The following is an 18393-nucleotide window of genomic DNA, read 5'->3' on the forward strand; positions in this document are numbered from 1 at the left end:
CAGATAGTGCTAAGATTTAGGGGAGACCGGGGAGGTTTGGGACAGGGGTAGTATGGGACGAGGCGATTTTCTCATTAATTATTGAAAAAAATGGAATTTAACCACTACTCAATCGTAGGCAACAATAAGACGTATATTGACTAAAAGAATGGATATCCTCAGTTCTATTGTTTAAATTCTATGAACATTTTTTTTAAATTGATAAAAATTATATATTTTGATGTCTCAGTTTTCCTCTTTGTATTTTATATCAGCTAAATATAATCAAAACTTTTTTATCTCATTAGCTAGCAGTGTAATCTGGGAACATATTTTCGTAAAAGTTTCCGTGATCATACACTCTAGTTTTTTACTTAAAGGTTTTAAGTACCAAAACTACACGCGGGGATGTTTGGGACACCTGAACGGGGATGAATGGGACGTTGATTTTTGACAAGATTGTAAGTGGCGCGCAATTCATTATTGTCAAAATGGAGAGTATAATTCCCAATTGAAAATCTCTCATGTGCAAACTTTAACAGTTGTTTACAGAGACTGAACAATCAATGTATTGGGAATCAATAATTTCTTCTCTTGAGGATATTTGACCTTTGCCTAATCCCGTTAAAAAGTATATTCTCGAAAATTTCTCGAGAAATATCCTCTATAGTTCTCATAAGTTCCTCAGAAAAGGCAAGGCGAGAGCTCATCTCAGATCTCAGATAAACAAGGAAAAACAGTTACAGTAGACTCTCTCAAATTCGGACATATGGGACCGAAATGTCAGCCGAATTAGACAGAAATTCGGGCGACAAAGTTTTTGAAATGCAACGACTTTTTATTCCTGTGCATATAGATATTGAGTTTACACACTCATATATAACGTAAATTGTACGAAAATCCCTCAATAATGCAAAATCACATCAAAACTAAGACAAACCATGCCAAATTTGAGCATATTTGATTCATTTGATAAACATAATCAAACTTGAAAAATGACAACAAACTTTTTTCAAATGTAACCGCTGCCCGAATTAAAAAGTAGCCCGATCTTAAAAGAGCCGAATTTGCGAGAGTCTACTGTACTATGCAGCTGTGTGAAATCAAACAGGAATCCGCCAATGAGTTCCAAACTAAAAGTGTCAAAAGAATCTACTCGCCTGAGGAATTTGATGATGATGATTCCAATATTTAAAATAAAAAAGCAAAGAAATCTAGGATAGCAAATAAGAAGAAAATACATTAAATAAGTGATTGACAAAAAATGACTCTATTGTATAAATAAGATTGATATTAATTTCTAAGTATGAAATAAAAGATTAAACATTTTTATTTCTATTAGAAATATTTTTAATCTAGTATATAAAATTAATTAACGTGCTCCAATAATGCAAATTATGCGAGAAAAATGCGTCTCAAACATCCTCTTTTGCGTCCCATACTGCCCCATATCGGGGAGTTTTGTGGGACAAAGCGTTAAGTTAAATGTTTTATCTTCTCCAAGAAAATTCAGCTATTTTCCAAATTCTATCGAGTACTTTTTATAAAGTCAATACCCATAAGTATCCTATAGATCGCATGAAATTGTAATACATTATCGTGAATTTTTCGAATACTGTTCCAAAGTCAAAACATGAAGAAGTGTCCCAACCCCTATCCGGTCTCCCCTATACAGATTTACAATTTTATGAATTACAATATCAATTAATTAAGAACGCTGTCGTAGCGTAAGGAAAGGGCGCCCACCCAAAGGATTTTTTTTTCAAAAATCGTAATTCATAATATTTCTGGATCGAATTCACATTGAATTCTTAAAATGGTTCTAGTAATCGATTTCTATTATTAGATTTATTATCTTGACAAAAATGCATTTTTTTCAAAAATCGAAATCTAATCTAAAAACTGTAATTCTCTATTTCTGGATGAAATTCATGCAGAATACTTAAAATGGTTTTATTTAGCGATTTCTATCATTGGATGAGAATAGCCTTACCTTAATCTCTAGAGGGAAGTGGGGCACTTTGAAATGGGGCAACTTCGAAATTGGTGTTTTTTCTCCTGTTTTTAGGGTAGAGTCAGTACTTTTCGCCACCCTTAAGCTTTTATGGCCTCCTTAGGCGTAAAATTCTCGTCAGACTAAAATGAATTAGGGTAAGTGTGCCAAATTTCGGCATAGTTGCATGCAAGCGACAAAGTCTCAAGTTTGAAATGTAATATTTTTAATAAAAATTGAATATTTTTGTTACTCTTTTATAAGGAGTGTTGCTTGAAACCTTGCAGACAGTTTATCATCTTTATTTTCTCTAAAATCATTCTTAATATATTTTTAAATGAATAAAAATGTAGACATAGCATTGGTGGCCTATTTCGGCCACTTTGATTCTCATAGTTCCTTGCCCTTCCAGAATTCTTTCAATGTCTTTTTCAGATCATCTTACCCTATTGTATAACGATACTTTGAATCACAATCTATCTAAAAATCTAGAATACTTTTCGAGAATTTTAGTGAATCTCATTGAAAAATTTGCATCTTCACCAATTGTTCTTATTTCAGTATTTTTCGCCACTTATTTTAAAATGAATTATAAATAATTAAGAGACGTGATAACCCATTAAAATAGTAGAATAGAGCATATTATGAGTGTAGAAGTACCATTTATTATTAAATTCCTTAAATTAGTTGTTTTATCTTAGGTGGCCAAAAAGTGCTTACATGGCGAAAAGGGCTGACTCTACCCTAAATAGAATTAAGTTTTATCATGATGTATTTAACTTGGCAATTAGTTTGCTGAGGAAAATTATATCATAAGGCCCAGTGTCATTTAAATTTAAAAATAGGAGAAAAAAGTCCAATTTCAAAGCTGCCCCACTTTCCTCTATCTAGACTGAATTCGATAAAAATAATTATTATTTCGAAAGTTAGACAACATTAAATTATATACATGATTTCTGGGTGCAAATGATTTATTCCACAAAAATTATATTGAGAGTGGGACGTTATGGTTTTTTCCTTATTCTAGTTCTCTCCAAAGAAAATATACCATGTTTCCTTTTCATGTGCAAATTATATTCTTTGCGAATTTTGAAGAACTTTCCACATGTTTCACATTTAAATGGTCTGGGTGCTTCGTTGGCGTGTTTTAACATGTGAATTTGCAGATTGTTGGCATTTATAAATCGTCTCCGGCATACCTGACAAAACATCTCAGTGATTTGTCCGGTATGGATACGTTTATGCCTCCACAAAGTGAGTTTCATGCGAAACTTTTTGGGACACATATCACAAGCGTAAAGATCCTGTAGCTGAGAAATTGGGATATGAACTCGACGGTGCTGTTCTACTTCAGTTTGAAGACGGAATGTTTTATCACAAATATTGCATTGATGTGGTTTAACACCGCGATGGATCATCATGTGACGATTTAAATCTCTCGAATCAACCATTGATAGACCACACATTTCGCACAGAAATGGCCTTGTTGGTCCTATTAACTTAGGATGTGTCGTTTTGTGGTGTTTGTAGATTAGGCGGAAATTGCTGAATTTTTGATCACAGTGACGACATTCGAAAGCCGTCTTGACCTTATGGACGATTTTTTGATGATTATAGAGATCTGTGGCCCGACAAAACTTTTCACTGCAAGAATCACAATTCAGATTTGCTCTATCACGAGATTCCTTATGCCTTTCCAGAGTGACTGAATTGCGGAAAAATCTCTTACAAATTTCACAGAAATAAGGTGTTTCTTCTACTGATGTTATATTCAGATCTTGTCCGGATTTTTGTTTTTTCTCATGAAATTGTAGATGTTTTTTCAGACCTCTCGACGTACTGAACTTTTTGCCGCAGCTTTTGCAGGTTTTATCATCAATTATTTCCAATGTCTTCCTCGATGAAGCAATGCTTGATTTTATGTGAAGACGCATATGTGAAATAATTTGTTTTTTCTTTAAAAAATTCCGACCACAGATTTCACATTCAAAGGATTTTTTTTCTAAATTATTTTCGCTTTTGACTTTCTCAATTTCACATGTTGTTGATGTACTTTCTGCATTAAAATCCTTTTCGTGGCTCTTGCAATGAGATGTATAGTAGTCCAGGGATTTAAAAGTTTTCTCACATGTTCTACATTTAAAGGGTTTGTCCCCGGTATGACGTGCCATGTGCTCTGTTAGCCTTTCTCCTTGGTAGAATGTTTTGGAACAAAAATGACACGATATCTTTTCTTTTTTCGGCTTCTTCTTCAAGGAATCTACCTCTTTAACCGTTTCACATGGTTCTGAGCTGCTTTCCCATGAATTCCAATTATCATCCATATCACTTTTTGGATGATTTTCTGGTTCTGGTGGTTCTGGAGATGGTATGTCTTCATGATGCTCCAGTACCAATTCATCTTTTACTTCAATGGGTAATTGTTGAATTTGAATATTTTCTTCAAGTTGGACGTATTCAATAGTAGGTCGTTCTTCTTTTCCTGAAACATCATCCTGCACAATGAGCAATATTTGAGCTTTCAGTGAATTGAATTCGGCATGATTTTGCCAACAAATTTCACATTTTGGCAGAGTGTTTTCATGATCTATCAGTTCACTATGGACTCTATTTATTCTATTAAGAATATCACGAATTGCATGACAATGCACAAGAGGATTTTCTAGACTTCCCATTCTTGTATAAAAGGCTAATTATTGAAAGTTTTTACACACACTACAATTTTTAGCTCCTATGTTTTGACTTATTGACACTAAATTTGACTTTTCTAACTAAAGCTTTCAACGAAATTCACCACCTTTCTTAACCCTGTAAGGACGAATGGGTCACATGTGACTCAAAATATTTTTTTTTTCCTTGTGTCCAAAAATAGTAATTTTTGTTCCTGCGTTATTGCTGACCCATTCGTCCTTTGGGTAACCCTATAAATAAAGCTTAAGGATCATTTGGGTCACTGGGTCTCCAGGGATTTAAAAAAAAATCATATTTTTTGTGACTATTTTCAAGGATAAAATACTATAATAGTTAAAAAGTTTTGCTATCTTGATTTAAAAAGGTATGGCAAAGCGTCCCAGGCTTTCCGAAATGCACGAACTCGTGACTTAAATGCTATACTTAAAAGTACTTTCGCATCATTTACGGTTTACAGGTACTCAACCGATTTGAATCGATTCATAAATCACTCAATAGATTCCACAAAATAGTTTAAACAAAGAGTAATAAAAATTATATTTGAACAAAAATTACTTATCAGTAAATAACCGGTTCATTACCGATTTGAACCGACTTATAAATCACTCAAAATATTTCCCAAAATACACCTCAGGAGTAATTTAATTGAATTTCGTATAAAAAATTATCGGTTATGGACCGGTTCATTGCCGATTCAAAACCAATTGGAACTGGAAATTCCAAGACCTTTCCAACGAGCCCAAACATGACCCAATTCGCTTGATAAATGCGCTCTCCAGTGTCTTTTTAATCTTTGACCTTGAAAAACCGTTATTAGGAATGATTCAACGCTATTTTCGTCTAAGGACGAAATGTCCGCTTGGGTAATCTCTAAAACATATCTAAAAATGAAAAAATCGCACGACGCGTTTTCGAGCAATCCCAAAAAAAAAACATGGTTTTGGAGGGGAAGGGAAGGGGTGGGGGAAAATGAGGGGCATGTTAACGATCCTTGGGTCGACTTATGGGGGGTCACCCTTAGGTTCCAAGTCGCTATCTCTAACCGTTTGGCCTCTAGCGCTGATGACAGCCGGACGGACAGACGGACAAACGACAACGCCAAAAACTCGAAACTTCAGATTTCCAAAATTCTACCAAAATACGACTCCTTAGGGGGTAAGGAGTCGAAATTTTAAGGAGTATAAGGAGTCGAAAGGAGGGATTGTAAAAAAAAATTCGATATGCGTTTAATTTTTTTCATACTTTTGAATTGACGCCAACATTGATCGCATTAGAGAGCCCTGGGTTTTCTGATGATTCTGCAGATCGAAATTCAATGTGTCTACCTAATGTAAGAGTATTGTAGCAGGATTTATTACAAAATTTATGAATACAATTATTGGTTAACTTTCTTAGGGCATTCCCCTTTCTTTTCATAATTCACAAGATATTTCTTCAATCCTACGGCAGTATTAAAACTCCTACGACGATGTCTGTAAGTTCTATCATTCAAGGGTTCTTTTTTTCAGAACTTCATTAGCATTTCCCGGTTTAATATGTATTGTCGTTTTTTTTTAGTATTTATGAATTTTTATAGAATGCACAATCAAATTGGGATTCGTTGATTCTACTTTGAATACTTAAAATGCTGTCACTTTAAATATTAAAATGCCGTCACTGTAGGGGAGACAGGGGCAAAAATCAGCAAACGGATATTTTATTTTTTTACAAGCTAATCGAGCGCTTCAAAAATTTCTAATTAGCGCAGTTTCATAGGAAATTTACCGCTCTACAACTTTGTGAAAGTAATTTTCCTCTATTTTGTAAGGAAATACGTATATCGGGCCGATTTCTAAAAGGTAATTTTGTGACTATTCTCAAAAATGCTGGGGCAAATAGTACCAGACATGGGCTATTATCATATTTTGATTCGCTTTATTACGGGCTTCCGTCAATTTGAAAAAATACCTAGAGGACATATTTTCATAGAAAATTTATTCATCTACAAAAACACCGTTTTCTCTGCGAGAAAAGTGAGAAAACGAGAAAAGTGCTTTTCAAGCTATTTTAGAAAAAAAACACAAAAGACTGAAAATCGTTTGACCAATGCAAACAACAAGCGGCGAGACATGGTTATGACGTTTCTTTTCGCCGTGAGACATCAGAAATTGCTTCGCCTTTTGTTACTTTTTACCCCAAGTGGCCATTTTTAATAAAAGGATTTCTGGAGAAAAGAACCTTTGTGAAATTCTAAAATAGATAGCAGATTCGTATTCAAAGAATTCAAATTATTTAGAAAATATTCACCAGTGCACCAATTTTGGAAAATAAGTAGGTAATAATTGTTATCTTCTGCAAGGAAAATATTTCAAAAATAGGGCTAAAAATTTTGATATTTTTTATTTTCTAAATTCCTTGTTCGAATTCTAAGAAACTTACGATATTGAAGAATGTCTATGGAGGCTATTTATAGAAAAAAAAAATTTGAGCCGCTAATTTTTTACCTTGGAAGATATTGAATTTTGAATTTTTCGATTTGTGACTATTGCCCCAGTCTCCCCTACTTCAAAACTCACCACTGAATAATTTGAAAATATTGCTTTTAACGGAATAGGGGAAGAGGGCTCTATCGGCTATATTGATATATTTTTCTCATATTTATACAGGAAGTTGGACTTTAATGTAAAGTAATTTAGATACTTGTACTCTACTGGTCAATAATTTTGGAATTATAAAAAATTCTCATAGTTTTCAATAATCTTCTGCATTTATTTCTTTTTTTTTTGTATAATAAATCTAATATAAGACTTACTGTAAAAGGAATTGCTGTTGCGAAATTTTACTTTTTCCTGGGCTTTGGATTCAGCATCATTTGGGTGTATATATTGTGATACATTTTTCGATGTTGGTTTAAATATTTTAACTTTTTAAATTGATGTCCACATATATCGCATTTGAAATCCCTTGTACCCTCTTCGGCATGTTTTTCTTGGTGTTTCTGGAGTTTTTCAATATTAATGAAGCGTTTTCCACAAACTTCACAGAACATCTCAGTAATTTTATTTGTGGTATGAAGACGCTTGTGCTTCAAAAATGTCAGCTTCATTCGAAATTTCTTAGGACACAAATCGCATTCATAGAGATCCTGAAGCTGAGATATCGGTATATGAATCCGTCTATGCTCTTCCAACTCTGCCTCTTTAGCGAATCCTTTATTGCAAACTTTACATGTAAGTTTACTGGAATTGTGATATTTTATTACATGGAGACTAAGATCTGATGCATTCATCATTGATAAACCACATGATTCACAAAGATGTGGACTGCGAGGCATAGATTCCTGTGGATGGTTCTTCCTATGGTGTCTGTAGATAAGTCGATAGTTTAAGAATTGTTCTTTACAGAACTGGCATTTCAGAGAAATGTTCATATTGTGCACGGTTTTCTGATGGTTCTGCAGATCTGAATGCAAACAGAATTTTTCATTGCATGTATCACAATTTATATTTGCAGCTTCGCGATATTCCAAATGTTTATCCAGTGTAAATGAATTGTGGTAGGATTTATTGCAAAATTTGCATGAATACATCGATTTTTTAATATTGTTAGGACATTCTCCTTTCTTTCCCTTAATCGCAAGATGCTTCTTTAATCCCCTAGAAGTATTAAAACTTCTGTTGCAGATATTGCAAGTTCTATCTTTCAAGGGTTCCTTTCTTAGATTAGCATTTTCCGGTTTTATGTGCACACGTAAGTGACTTACTATTTGTCGTTTTTTAGAGAATTCCATGTCACAAAAGACACAATCAAATTGAGATTTTTGGATTTTGCTCTGAGCTCTTGGCTTTACTTTTATCGCACTCATAGCCGAGCTACCCAATCCCAAATCTTTATTCTTTTTGTGGTTCTCTTGGTGAGTTGTAAATTCGTCCAAAGATTCAAATGAAGTTCCACATGTACAACAATTAAATAGTCCTCTTTTTGCATGATTGGTCATATGCTCCTTTAGGCTCCCTTCATTATAGAAGTTTTTGAAGCAGAATCTGCATGTCGTCTTCTCTTTTTTCCTTTTGATATCACTTAGAACATCTGTTTCCTCTAGTAAGTCCGATTTTTCCATAGTGCCTTCTATTAAATCATCTGATTCTATGTCACTAGGGCAGCATTGATTGTTCAGAAGGACAAACTCAGGTTCCTCTTTCATAATAACCGATGAGAATGGTTGAATTTCAGGACCACTTTCTAACTGGACATACTCAAATGCAGGGTGTTCTTCCTCTTTTCCGGTGGCATTGTCCTGCACAATGAGGATTAATTGTGCTTTCAGGGAACTGAATTCTGCATGGTTTAGCCAACAAATTTCACATTTTGGCAGAGTATTTTCATGATCGATTAGTTCATTGTAGATTCTGTTCAGTCTGTTTAGTAAATCACGAATTGTGTTACACTGAATAAGTGGATTTTCCAAGCTTCCCATTTTTACAAAGTAAATATAAACAATAATCTAAGCATGTGTTTTCTATTGAAATGTCAAAATCTGTTCCTAAACCCTGAATCACTATTTTAATATTCACCATTGAAACATTTTAAATTTTATAACCGAAATATAATTTATTTATTTTCTTTTAGTTAATTTGATCCGTTGAACAAAAATTCTATTTATTTAAAAAAAAAAGTAAAAATAAAAAAAGTGTAAAAAGGTGGAATAGATATAATGCAAAACGTTTGTGAAATAAAGCAGAATTTTTAAATCATGATATTTTATCTGACCTGAAATTTTTTTTAAAACAATTTCTATAAAAGTTTTTTTTGTTGTTGTCTTTCGGAAACTAGGGTATAATAAGCTAATTCAAAACCTGCTCCAAATGGAAATTTTTCTTTATTCCAAATGGAAACGTCATTATTTTCACGATAAATACAGTACTAAATTATTATATTTATATATTTGAAAGTGATTGAACAGAATCTGTTCGCTTGGTACGTAATCCCAAGAAGTTTGTGTTTATGCACAGAGAGCGACACAATCAGAACAAGTGATTCCCAACCACAATTTTAACCCAAATAGAGACTGGAAAAAATCCTGTCTCCACCCGGGATCGAACTGGGGTCTTTTCGCTGTCTAGGCGAATGCTCTACCAACTGAGCTATGGGGACACACTGGCTCTGACTGTCTTTTGCCACTGATCTTGATTAATTGCCAATTGCATTTATATTTATATTTATATATTTTCTATATCACAGTTTCATTATTTAGTTAATGTTATTCCAAATAAAGCGAAAATCCATTCATATTCACAAATTTTAATTTGTTAATTTCTTAGAAAAATTTAAAGGTACCTTTTCACCATCGAATTTTTCATCGATCGACCATCTTTTCCATTGAAAAACACAATAAGGTGACTGTTGTTTATTCGTTTTGTTTAACGTTTATGTCATATTTCTAGCTAATTTTAGTTAAATTAAGTGCTAATCTTTATTATTAATTGTACGTAAAGTTTTCAAATTAAATAATGACCTATTTCGTGAACAAAAAGGGGTTTTTCTGAAGTGTATGCAAATGCTTCAATAGGAAACCCCGGAAATATGATTTTTTAGAGAGATTTTCTTATTGTTTTAGATGGGAAAGGAGAAAAGACGAGGAATAAGAACAAATCCTGCACTCAGGAGCAACTCAGCAAGGTTTTGGAAGCCTTTCGTCACGGTTTCACTTGCACTGTTTGTCTCCAATTAGAAACTATCTCTTGTCTCCATTTGGATTAATATACTTCCAATAGAATCATTTTTCGCTCGCGTATTTTTCTTGTATTTAAGAAGTTTTCAAATTATATCTAAAGAATTTTCACACAGTAACATTCTAGAAGACTCAAGGAGCAAATTTATGTAATTCTCTTTAGAAAAAATATGAATTTAATGTGCTGAATCTTCTGTCAAAGTTAAAGTGATAGGAAATGGTTTTGAATTAGGACATTTACTCTATTTAAAATAAAAGACAATGACTAATAATAATAATCATAAGCCTAGATAAGCTCATGGTGGCTGAGATTCTCTCAGGCGATATCGAAGTGGTTGCAACTCTGGATGCGTGTAAAATTGATTGAACGCATATAGTGGAAGGCTTTCAGGTTTTGCACAGACATTCTGACATCGAAAACTTCACATTCTTTCCCATATTCCTTCACGAATTTGATCTATGGCAACATAAATTAATAGCTAGTATTAAGATAAATCACACACTTCCTGAAAAACTTAGGTCAGATTCATTAAAGAAAAAAGGAAAAACAAGAAATGTTCAAAGGCAGAGTATGTTCAAATTCAAAATCTGAAAGCCTATCCCTAGTTGTAAGGACTATCAACCTAGAGACTTTTCAAGATTTTTTTTTTTCGAGAAAAAAAAAACTCCAGTGAAGGGTGAACGTGTTTTATTTCTTTCTCGGTTTCATGTTCAGCATCATTTGAGTGAAAATATTGTGATAAATTTTTCGATGTTGATTTAGGAGTATCAAATCCTTATACTGAAATCCACATATATCGCATTTAAGTCTGGGGGCTTCATTAACATGTTTCAATTCGTGTTCTTGGAGTTTTTCAATATTAATGAAGCGTTTTCCACAAACATTACAGAACATTTCAGTAATTTTATTTTCTGCATGAAGACGCTTGTGCTTCAGAAAAGTTTTCTTCATTCGAAACTTCTTAGGACACAAATCGCATTGATAGAGATCCTGAAGTTGAGAGATTGGTATATGAATCCGTTTGTGCTCTTCTAGTTCTGCCTCTTTAACAAATATTTTTTTGCAAACATCGCATTTTGGTCTATTACTAGAATTATGACAACTCATTGCATGACGACTAAGCTCTGCTGAATCCATCATTGATAAACCACATGATTCACAAAGATGTGGACTTCGAGGTACGGGTTCCCGTGGATGGATCTCCCTATGGTGTTTGTAGATGAGACGATAGTTTAAAAATTGTTCTTTGCAATACTGACATTTCAGAGAAACATTCATTCTGTGCACGGTTTTCTGATGATTCTGCAGATCTGAGTGTATACAGAATTTCTTATTGCATATATCACAATTTATATTTGCAGCTTCGCGATATTCCATGTGATTGTCCATTGTTATTGAATTCCGGAAGGATTTATCGCAAAACTTACAAGAATACAATGGTTTTTCCTTCTTGTTAAGAAATTCTTTTTTCTTTTTACAAATCTCGAGATGCTTCTTTAATCCCTTGGATGTATTGAAACCCCTATGACAATATCCACAGGTTCTACCTTCCAAAGCTTTTTTATTTAAAGCTTTGTTACTATTTTCCGGTTGTTTGTGCACACGTAAGTGAGTTACTATTTGTCGTTTTTTGGAGAATTCCATGCCGCAAAATGCACAATCAAATTGAGATTTCTGGATTGTGCTCTGAGCGTTTGGTTCTACTTTTATCGTATTCGTATACATAGTCGAGCTTCCTAATCCCAAATCTATGTACTTTTTGTGACTCTGCAGATGATCTGTTAATTCGTCCACAGATTCAAATGTAGTTCCACAAGTACAACAATTGAATGGTCCGCTTGTTGCATGATTGGCCATATGCTCCTTTAGGCTCCCTTCATTATAGAAGTTTTTGAAGCAAAATCTACATGTCATCTTTTCCTCCTTCGATTTGATATCACCTAGAATATCTGTTTCTTCCAGTAAGTCGGAATGTTCCATGGGTTCCATGTTACTTTCTCTCATATCATCTGATTCTATGTCACTTAGGTAGTTTTCAGTGTTTGCGAGGATAAGTTCAGGTTCCTCTTTCATAATAATCGATGGTTGAATTTGAGGATCATTTTCTAGCTGGACATACTCAAAAGCAGGGCGTTCTTCCTTTTTTCCGGTGGCATTGTCCTGCACAATGAAGAATAATTGTGCTTTTAGTGAATTGAATTCTGCATGATTTTGCCAACAAATTTCACATTTTGGCAGAGTATTTTCATGATCAATCACTTCATTGTAGATTCTATTTAGTCTGTTTAGTAAATCACGAATTGTGTGGCAATGAATTAGTGGATTTTCTAGGCTTCCCATTTTCACTAAAACAATATTTTATTTTTTTATGTTTATAGAGTAATGTCAAAACTGTTCTTAAAATGCCTTCCCTGTAACTCAAATAAGGTAACTCACCACTGAATAATTTGAAAATATTTGTTTTTAACGGAATAGGGGAAGATGAGGATGATCGGCTATATTGATATTATATTTTTCTTATATGAATACAGGGAGTGGGGCTTTAACGTAATGTAATTTAAATAGACGAAAAAATTGTGGATCTAAATTAAAATAGATCAAACTTTATTCTTGATAAAGTATGTCAAAAAGTAGCCTTTTGTAGCCTTACTTCCTTACTTACTTAGTTTAGTAATAATGGTATGGGGAATATCTGGCTTTATTATTCATCTACAGTAGACTCTCACTCAATCGGCTCTTTTTCAATCGGGCGACAAATTTTGTTGACAATTTTCACGTTTAATTATGAAGCTAAATCGCTCAAATTCGCTGTAGTTCTTCCTATTTTATCGTGATTCTTTATAATTGAGCGCTTTTTATGGAATTTACAAAGGCTTTGACGCTCAATTCTATCGCTAAACCGGATGACATTTTGCCCCATATTCGCGATTGAGAGAGAGTCTACTGTATGCATGAGTTCATTACAACATTAAATCAATTCAATGTGAAGCATTCAATGGTAAATGTTGTAGTTCTTCCGTTAAAATCTTCATCAGTAACTGCATACGGAAAACTCTTCCATCCAAAACAAGAAGCACCATATCGTCCGTCTTTTGTTGCAGCAATCAGAGCACCGGAAAATGTGGGATAAAATTCAGCAATGCGACGAAGAGCATTCTCTGCAGCTATACTTGGTTCAATTCCCTTTCTCATGTCTTCTACTGCGAGGAGAGAAGGTAGAAATCTCATCATAATATCTCCATCTCCAGTAGCTGTGGCGGCTCCAACATTATCATCTGCATAGGCTCCTGCTCCTGGAATTGGAGAATCTCCAACACGTCTGCAAATGTAAAGAAGTACATGACAGTGTTTGATTTGTATATGGTAAGGTTCATTTTATATTATTTAATACCCAGGGATCTTATGAGTAGCTCCATTCGTGGATGTACCAGCAACAATATGGCCGTTTTTCCCAATCACAATCATTCCAATTGTATCATGATTATCAGGACCAATTTCAAAATCTTCCCGATTACCCGGTGCAATGCAATCTTCAACGGAATTTTTGCACATGGGTTCATAAGGACCACATGATGTACGAGAATCAGGGACAACATTCTGAAAATAATTAACAATTTAATTACAGTGAATTTATTTTTGCTGCATAATTTGATTTTTCTACTTCTTGATAAAAAAGTGTCGAATTTATTCTGCATAAGTATTAGATTTATGTAGTTTAAAAGATCCCACTAAGAGCGTAGCGAGGAAGGGGCAGAGAAGAGTCATTGTCTTCCTACACTATTTTCAAAAGATCAAAAAAAAACCTAACACTAAAAATGATTGAATAAAACTAATATTCAGTTTACCAAGGCATTTTTACCAAAAAGAGTCTTTACTTGCTTGAAAGATCTTAGGTTGAATCTTATAAGCTTTCCAAAAAGCCCAAAAACCATAAAATTTGGAATAAAAATGGATTCATCGTAAATTTTTGTGAAGAATTGTTGCACAAAATCTTAAGAACTTCAAAATAATTTTTTTGAGATAACTGAGGAAACTTTTAATCAACTTTTCCCAAAGAAAGCTGCAATGGTGCATTTGAAGAGCTTTTAAGTCAAAATCGGACCGGTATTAAATTTTTTGGACAAATTTTTGAAAGAAACTTCACAGCAAAAAAAAAATTAAGATTCTATGAAAACATTTGCATTTTGAGTATTTACATTAAGTATTTTCTTTAAGGAAATGTCTTCTTGATATCTTTAGCAAAACTATAGCTCACGAAATCCGCAAGATTCATCAAGACTAAATTTTAATAAGGTTTTTAATGGCTCCTCCGGCACCACTTTTTAGAAGATCAAGAAAATTTCATGTTAATCGAAATTCACACATCTTTCTTTCTCAAATGTTTTCGGACTCTTCTTCTACATTTAAAAAGCAGACCAATTTAAATTTAGTTCAATCTAGTTTTGAGCGCGAAAAAAAAATAAGATAGACATATGCAAAACGATTAAGAAAGAATGGGATATGAATTTTGATTTCATGAAATTTCCCTGATATAAAAGGTGTGCCGGAGCCATAAATACATAAAAGAACATTTACCTTTATCGGAATTTTTATCAAGAAAAGCCCACCTTTTAGAAATATTTTAGATATTTCGTATTTTTTAGGCGGAACTGTTCTCGTCAGTAAAAGTAAATTTTAAACTGAAAACTTCTAATTTTACTTTTGGAATTAATTTCAGAGGAAATTTCAAGCTACTTTTGATAAATGTTTTTCTTAAAGTAGAAAAAAAACTTATGAAAAGTTTAACAACTATCCGAACCACTTAACCCTTTAAGAATGAGAGGATAAAAAAATTGGGGGTCAGAAAAAATTACTTTTTTCTGACTTCTTCTTAAGAGCAAAGAAGTCAGAAGACTTTAGGAAACCATAGGATTTTTTTTGGGACACCGGTGTTCGGATTGACTTAGAATGCTTAGAATTAACCCTTTAAGGACGATTGGGTCACCGGTGACCCAAAAATGATTTTTTTCCTACGGTCATCTAAAGTTGTTTTTTGCTCTAAAAAGTCAGAAAAAGTGATTTTTTTCTGACCCCCAAATTTTAACCTTCTCGTCCTTAACTCTTTCGTCTCTTTTGGGACTCTCGTACCCAAAGCAGCATATGAATGTTCTGTGAAGAACAATGTTTTTTAATTATTTAGAACTGATAAAAATCCTATTCTTGTGGATGATTACAAACTATAAGGATGTCCAAATTTAAGATATTTTTGTAGGACCTCAAATAATTCCTGAGCTTAGATATTTTTGATTAAAAATTGTGAAATTGGCTTGCAGCATATGCTGCGGTCCGGAAAGAGTTAAAGGGTTAACTCTTTCCGGACCGCAGTATATGCTGCAAGCCAATTTCACAATTTTTAATCAAAAATATCTAAGCTCAAGAATTAATTGAGGTCCTACAAAAAATATCTTACATTTGGACATCCTTATAGTTTGTAATCATCCACAAGAATCGGATTTTTATCAGTTCGGAATAATTAAAAAAAATTGTTTTTCATAGAAAATGCATATGCTTCTTTGGGTACTACAGTCCCAAAAGAGACGAAAGAGTTAAGCGAAAAAATCATATATCAATGTAGCCCCACCTTCCCCTATCAACCGACATGATTTCAAATTTGGTCCCTCGCGGGTCCCTCGCGGGTCCCTCTTTTGCTAATAATCCTGGCTACGCCTTTTGGATCTATTGATCCATTCACAATAAAAGGAAGGGGCTCAAGGATGAAATCCTGAACATTTTCCTTAGACGCAATAGTAAAATATAGTGCAATTCTAGTGAGAAGGGATCAGAATCCGCTTTTACAGCAAGATCTTCACTTCCAGTAAAACATAACCTCATTTAATATTTTCATTTTTTGATTTTGGGTGTCCACGGATTTTTTCCTTGCTTGAATTCGGATCTCAAATGATAAAATACTAGAATACACTTTTATTTTTTACAAATTAAAATACTTACCACCCAGAAATTTGGCTGACAATTGTTGGCTAGCCAATTTTGCCACTGCTGTCGAGATGCTGTCGTCTGAAGAGACTCAAGCGGAAATCCCATTTCCTGTGCAAATTCCGATACTTGATCTCCGGCCAAGAGGGTGTGCCTAGTGTATTCTAGGACATGCCGAGCTACTCCTATTACATTTTTCACATTTCTGACATTGGCCACAGCTCCCACATTCATTGTTCTTCCATCCATTATCATAGCATCTAGACTTGTATTTCCCTGTTCATCTGGACTACCTCCAAATCCCACTGAAGTATCACATTGCTTAATCTCACAGGCACTGCATCCGGCAACAAGGGCATCTAGGGGTGTTCGACCCTCCCAATAGAGAGCTTTCCATGCTGTTTTTGTTCAATTTGCAAATTAGAAAGTTGTAAAAAGTAAATTAGAGGGTTCTATTTTTATTAATTATACCTTGAAAATTGGCATCCCGAAAATTCCATGTATTGATAACAAGGGGAACAGAGGCAGAAGTCAATAGGAATAATTGTGCGATAAGCAGACCGATTAGGTATTTCATCTTCACTTGATTGAAATAGACTGCTAATATGGTGGTAATTGAAAATTGAGGAGACAATTGAGCTTTCGATTGTAACGTTTTTATCATTCTAAATTTATGACTGTAAATGAGACAATTAAAAATATGCGACAGTATTTGAAGTATCCCCTCCTCTTAGTTTTTTGATAAAGAGACCTTTTTAGCCATACCATGTTTCAATTCTCGGAATTATTGATATTATAATTCACGCGAAGTGCAATAAACTTGTGGGAGCGAGGATGCTGAAGATCCGATTGAATGAGTTGGACAAAAAGACAATCTGTGCAGTAATCAACAGATTTCTCGCAGACTTTGCAATGCCATCGTGTTCCATTGATAGGCTCCATGCTACAAATATCGCACTGAAAGAGAACAAGTTTTTTTTTTTGTAAACATTTCCAAGAATTAAAATTTAAAAATAGTTTTACTCTATATCCAATGTGAAGACTCTTTGGGCGATACTCCAATTCTCTTTCCTTCTCAGCACGTATTTTCTTAGCTAACTTCAAAATTGCTTCCTTGGGATTCTCAGTATCTTCCTCATCGTCTGTGTCATCCACTACTATGTATTTATCGTCTCCACGTGAGGATGAGTCATCGTCCTGGGGTGATTTAGATGTAGATGGCTGATGGAGCCAAAATTCATCTTCTTCCTCACTCATTCTCACAGGAACATCGAGATCTGGGAAGAATGTGGACTTTTTTCCGCTGAAACACCGTAGTTTATGTTGTTGTCTCGACATCAGATTACCCTTTGGATGACGCCCAGGAATTGGAAGGCCTGCCATTTGGAGTTTCTTGAAGTACTTCTGGCATCGACTTGCAACTTGAAGGTATGTTCGATTCCCGAGGGCTCGAGCAATTTTCTCAAATCTTCTCTTCTCTACGGGTTCCGGAGGATACTCTATTAGCAGTTCTTCCAATCTCTTCTGTTCCTCCACAGTCCAATGGCGTGTAGAATTGGATTTCAAGGCATTGAGTCCGGAATCATCTTCATTTTCCACATTTTCTGAATTTCTTCGAATTTCAGAAGAATTATTGATAGACGGCTGAACACCGTATTTTGTGAAGTCAATCTGAGGTATTCCAGGTATTTCTATTCTTGGGGGAAATCCCAAATCTTCCCCTCTAGCCAATTTATCTATAAATTCATTGGGATTTTCCAGTACTTCCGCTTGAATATTTGCAATCTTATCAATATTTTTCAATGCTTGTGTTCGTTGTACTTGCAAAATTGCTATTGTTTTCATGAGAGCTTGATAATCCTGGTTATTTTTCAGAGCTATTTGGTCAGATTCAAAGTAGAATCCCTCACTTTCCTCGATGCTTTCCATTGCATTGGAATTTTGGTAAATAAACTTCCCGCCGGGTTTATACTTTAACCTTACTTTTTACTCGGCAAAATATTAAGCAATCTTGCTGCACCAATTCCCACAGAAACTGTGTAGTTT

At 34.2% G+C, this 18393-nt stretch overlaps 5 protein-coding genes across 6 annotated transcripts in view; 1 reads left to right on the top strand and 4 right to left on the bottom strand.

Annotated features, from left to right (window-relative positions):
• The window catches only part of LOC129803043 (pinin), a 28992-nt gene that overhangs the window by 4648 nt on the left and 5951 nt on the right, over positions 1–18393 (top strand). The window contains exon 1 of one of the 2 annotated variants that reach the window (XM_055849372.1): positions 13673–13737. The exons of the other annotated variant lie outside the window; for it this stretch is intronic. The gene's annotated coding sequence lies outside the window, so the exon portion shown is untranslated. Of the gene's footprint in view, positions 1–13672; positions 13738–18393 lie in introns of those variants that run through there. 2 annotated transcript variants of the gene reach the window in all.
• LOC129803070 (zinc finger protein 12-like) lies at positions 2937–4715 on the bottom strand. Its single transcript, XM_055849410.1, has one exon. The coding sequence runs from the start codon at positions 4645–4647 to the stop codon at positions 2977–2979; it is 1671 nt and encodes a 556-aa protein (XP_055705385.1). The 5' UTR covers positions 4648–4715; the 3' UTR covers positions 2937–2976.
• On the bottom strand, positions 7388–9157 carry LOC129803077 (zinc finger protein ZFP2-like). Its single transcript, XM_055849422.1, has one exon. It carries the CDS (start codon positions 9117–9119, stop codon positions 7482–7484), a length of 1638 nt encoding a protein of 545 aa, XP_055705397.1. The 5' UTR covers positions 9120–9157; the 3' UTR covers positions 7388–7481.
• On the bottom strand, positions 11045–17080 carry LOC129803132 (N(4)-(Beta-N-acetylglucosaminyl)-L-asparaginase-like). The gene is made up of 4 exons (XM_055849488.1): positions 16819–17080; positions 16363–16745; positions 13766–13971; positions 11045–13693 (listed from the first exon to the last, which is right to left on the bottom strand). Exons 1-4 carry the CDS (start codon positions 17009–17011, stop codon positions 13348–13350), a joined length of 1128 nt encoding a protein of 375 aa, XP_055705463.1. The 5' UTR covers positions 17012–17080; the 3' UTR covers positions 11045–13347.
• Positions 16988–18386, bottom strand: LOC129803140 (ZZ-type zinc finger-containing protein 3). Its single transcript, XM_055849500.1, has 2 exons — positions 17371–18386; positions 16988–17304 (listed from the first exon to the last, which is right to left on the bottom strand). The coding sequence occupies exons 1-2, from the start codon at positions 18274–18276 to the stop codon at positions 17119–17121; spliced, it is 1092 nt and encodes a 363-aa protein (XP_055705475.1). The 5' UTR covers positions 18277–18386; the 3' UTR covers positions 16988–17118.

This window comes from Phlebotomus papatasi, chromosome 1 (genome assembly GCF_024763615.1).
Source record: "Phlebotomus papatasi isolate M1 chromosome 1, Ppap_2.1, whole genome shotgun sequence".
Taxonomy (NCBI): Eukaryota; Metazoa; Arthropoda; class Insecta; order Diptera; family Psychodidae; genus Phlebotomus; species Phlebotomus papatasi.

What these genes read in the sequence shown, in the direction of transcription:
- LOC129803132 (XM_055849488.1), bottom strand. Translation starts at nt 17,011, where the DNA reads ATGATAAAAACGTTACAATCGAAAGCTCAATTGTCTCCTCAATTTTCA. An exon ending in GTCAGCCAAATTTCTGGGTG is followed by an intron (nt 13,972 to 16,362) that starts GTAAGTATTTTA and finishes AATTATTTTCAG; the next exon opens with AATGTTGTCCCTGATTCTCG. An exon ending in GCTACTCATAAGATCCCTGG is followed by an intron (nt 13,694 to 13,765) that starts GTATTAAATAAT and finishes TTACATTTGCAG; the next exon opens with ACGTGTTGGAGATTCTCCAA.
- LOC129803070 (XM_055849410.1), bottom strand. Translation starts at nt 4,647, where the DNA reads ATGGGAAGTCTAGAAAATCCTCTTGTGCATTGTCATGCAATTCGTGAT.
- LOC129803077 (XM_055849422.1), bottom strand. Translation starts at nt 9,119, where the DNA reads ATGGGAAGCTTGGAAAATCCACTTATTCAGTGTAACACAATTCGTGAT.
- LOC129803140 (XM_055849500.1), bottom strand. Translation starts at nt 18,276, where the DNA reads ATGGAAAGCATCGAGGAAAGTGAGGGATTCTACTTTGAATCTGACCAA. An exon ending in GTCTTCACATTGGATATAGA is followed by an intron (nt 17,305 to 17,370) that starts GTAAAACTATTT and finishes GTTCTCTTTCAG; the next exon opens with TGCGATATTTGTAGCATGGA.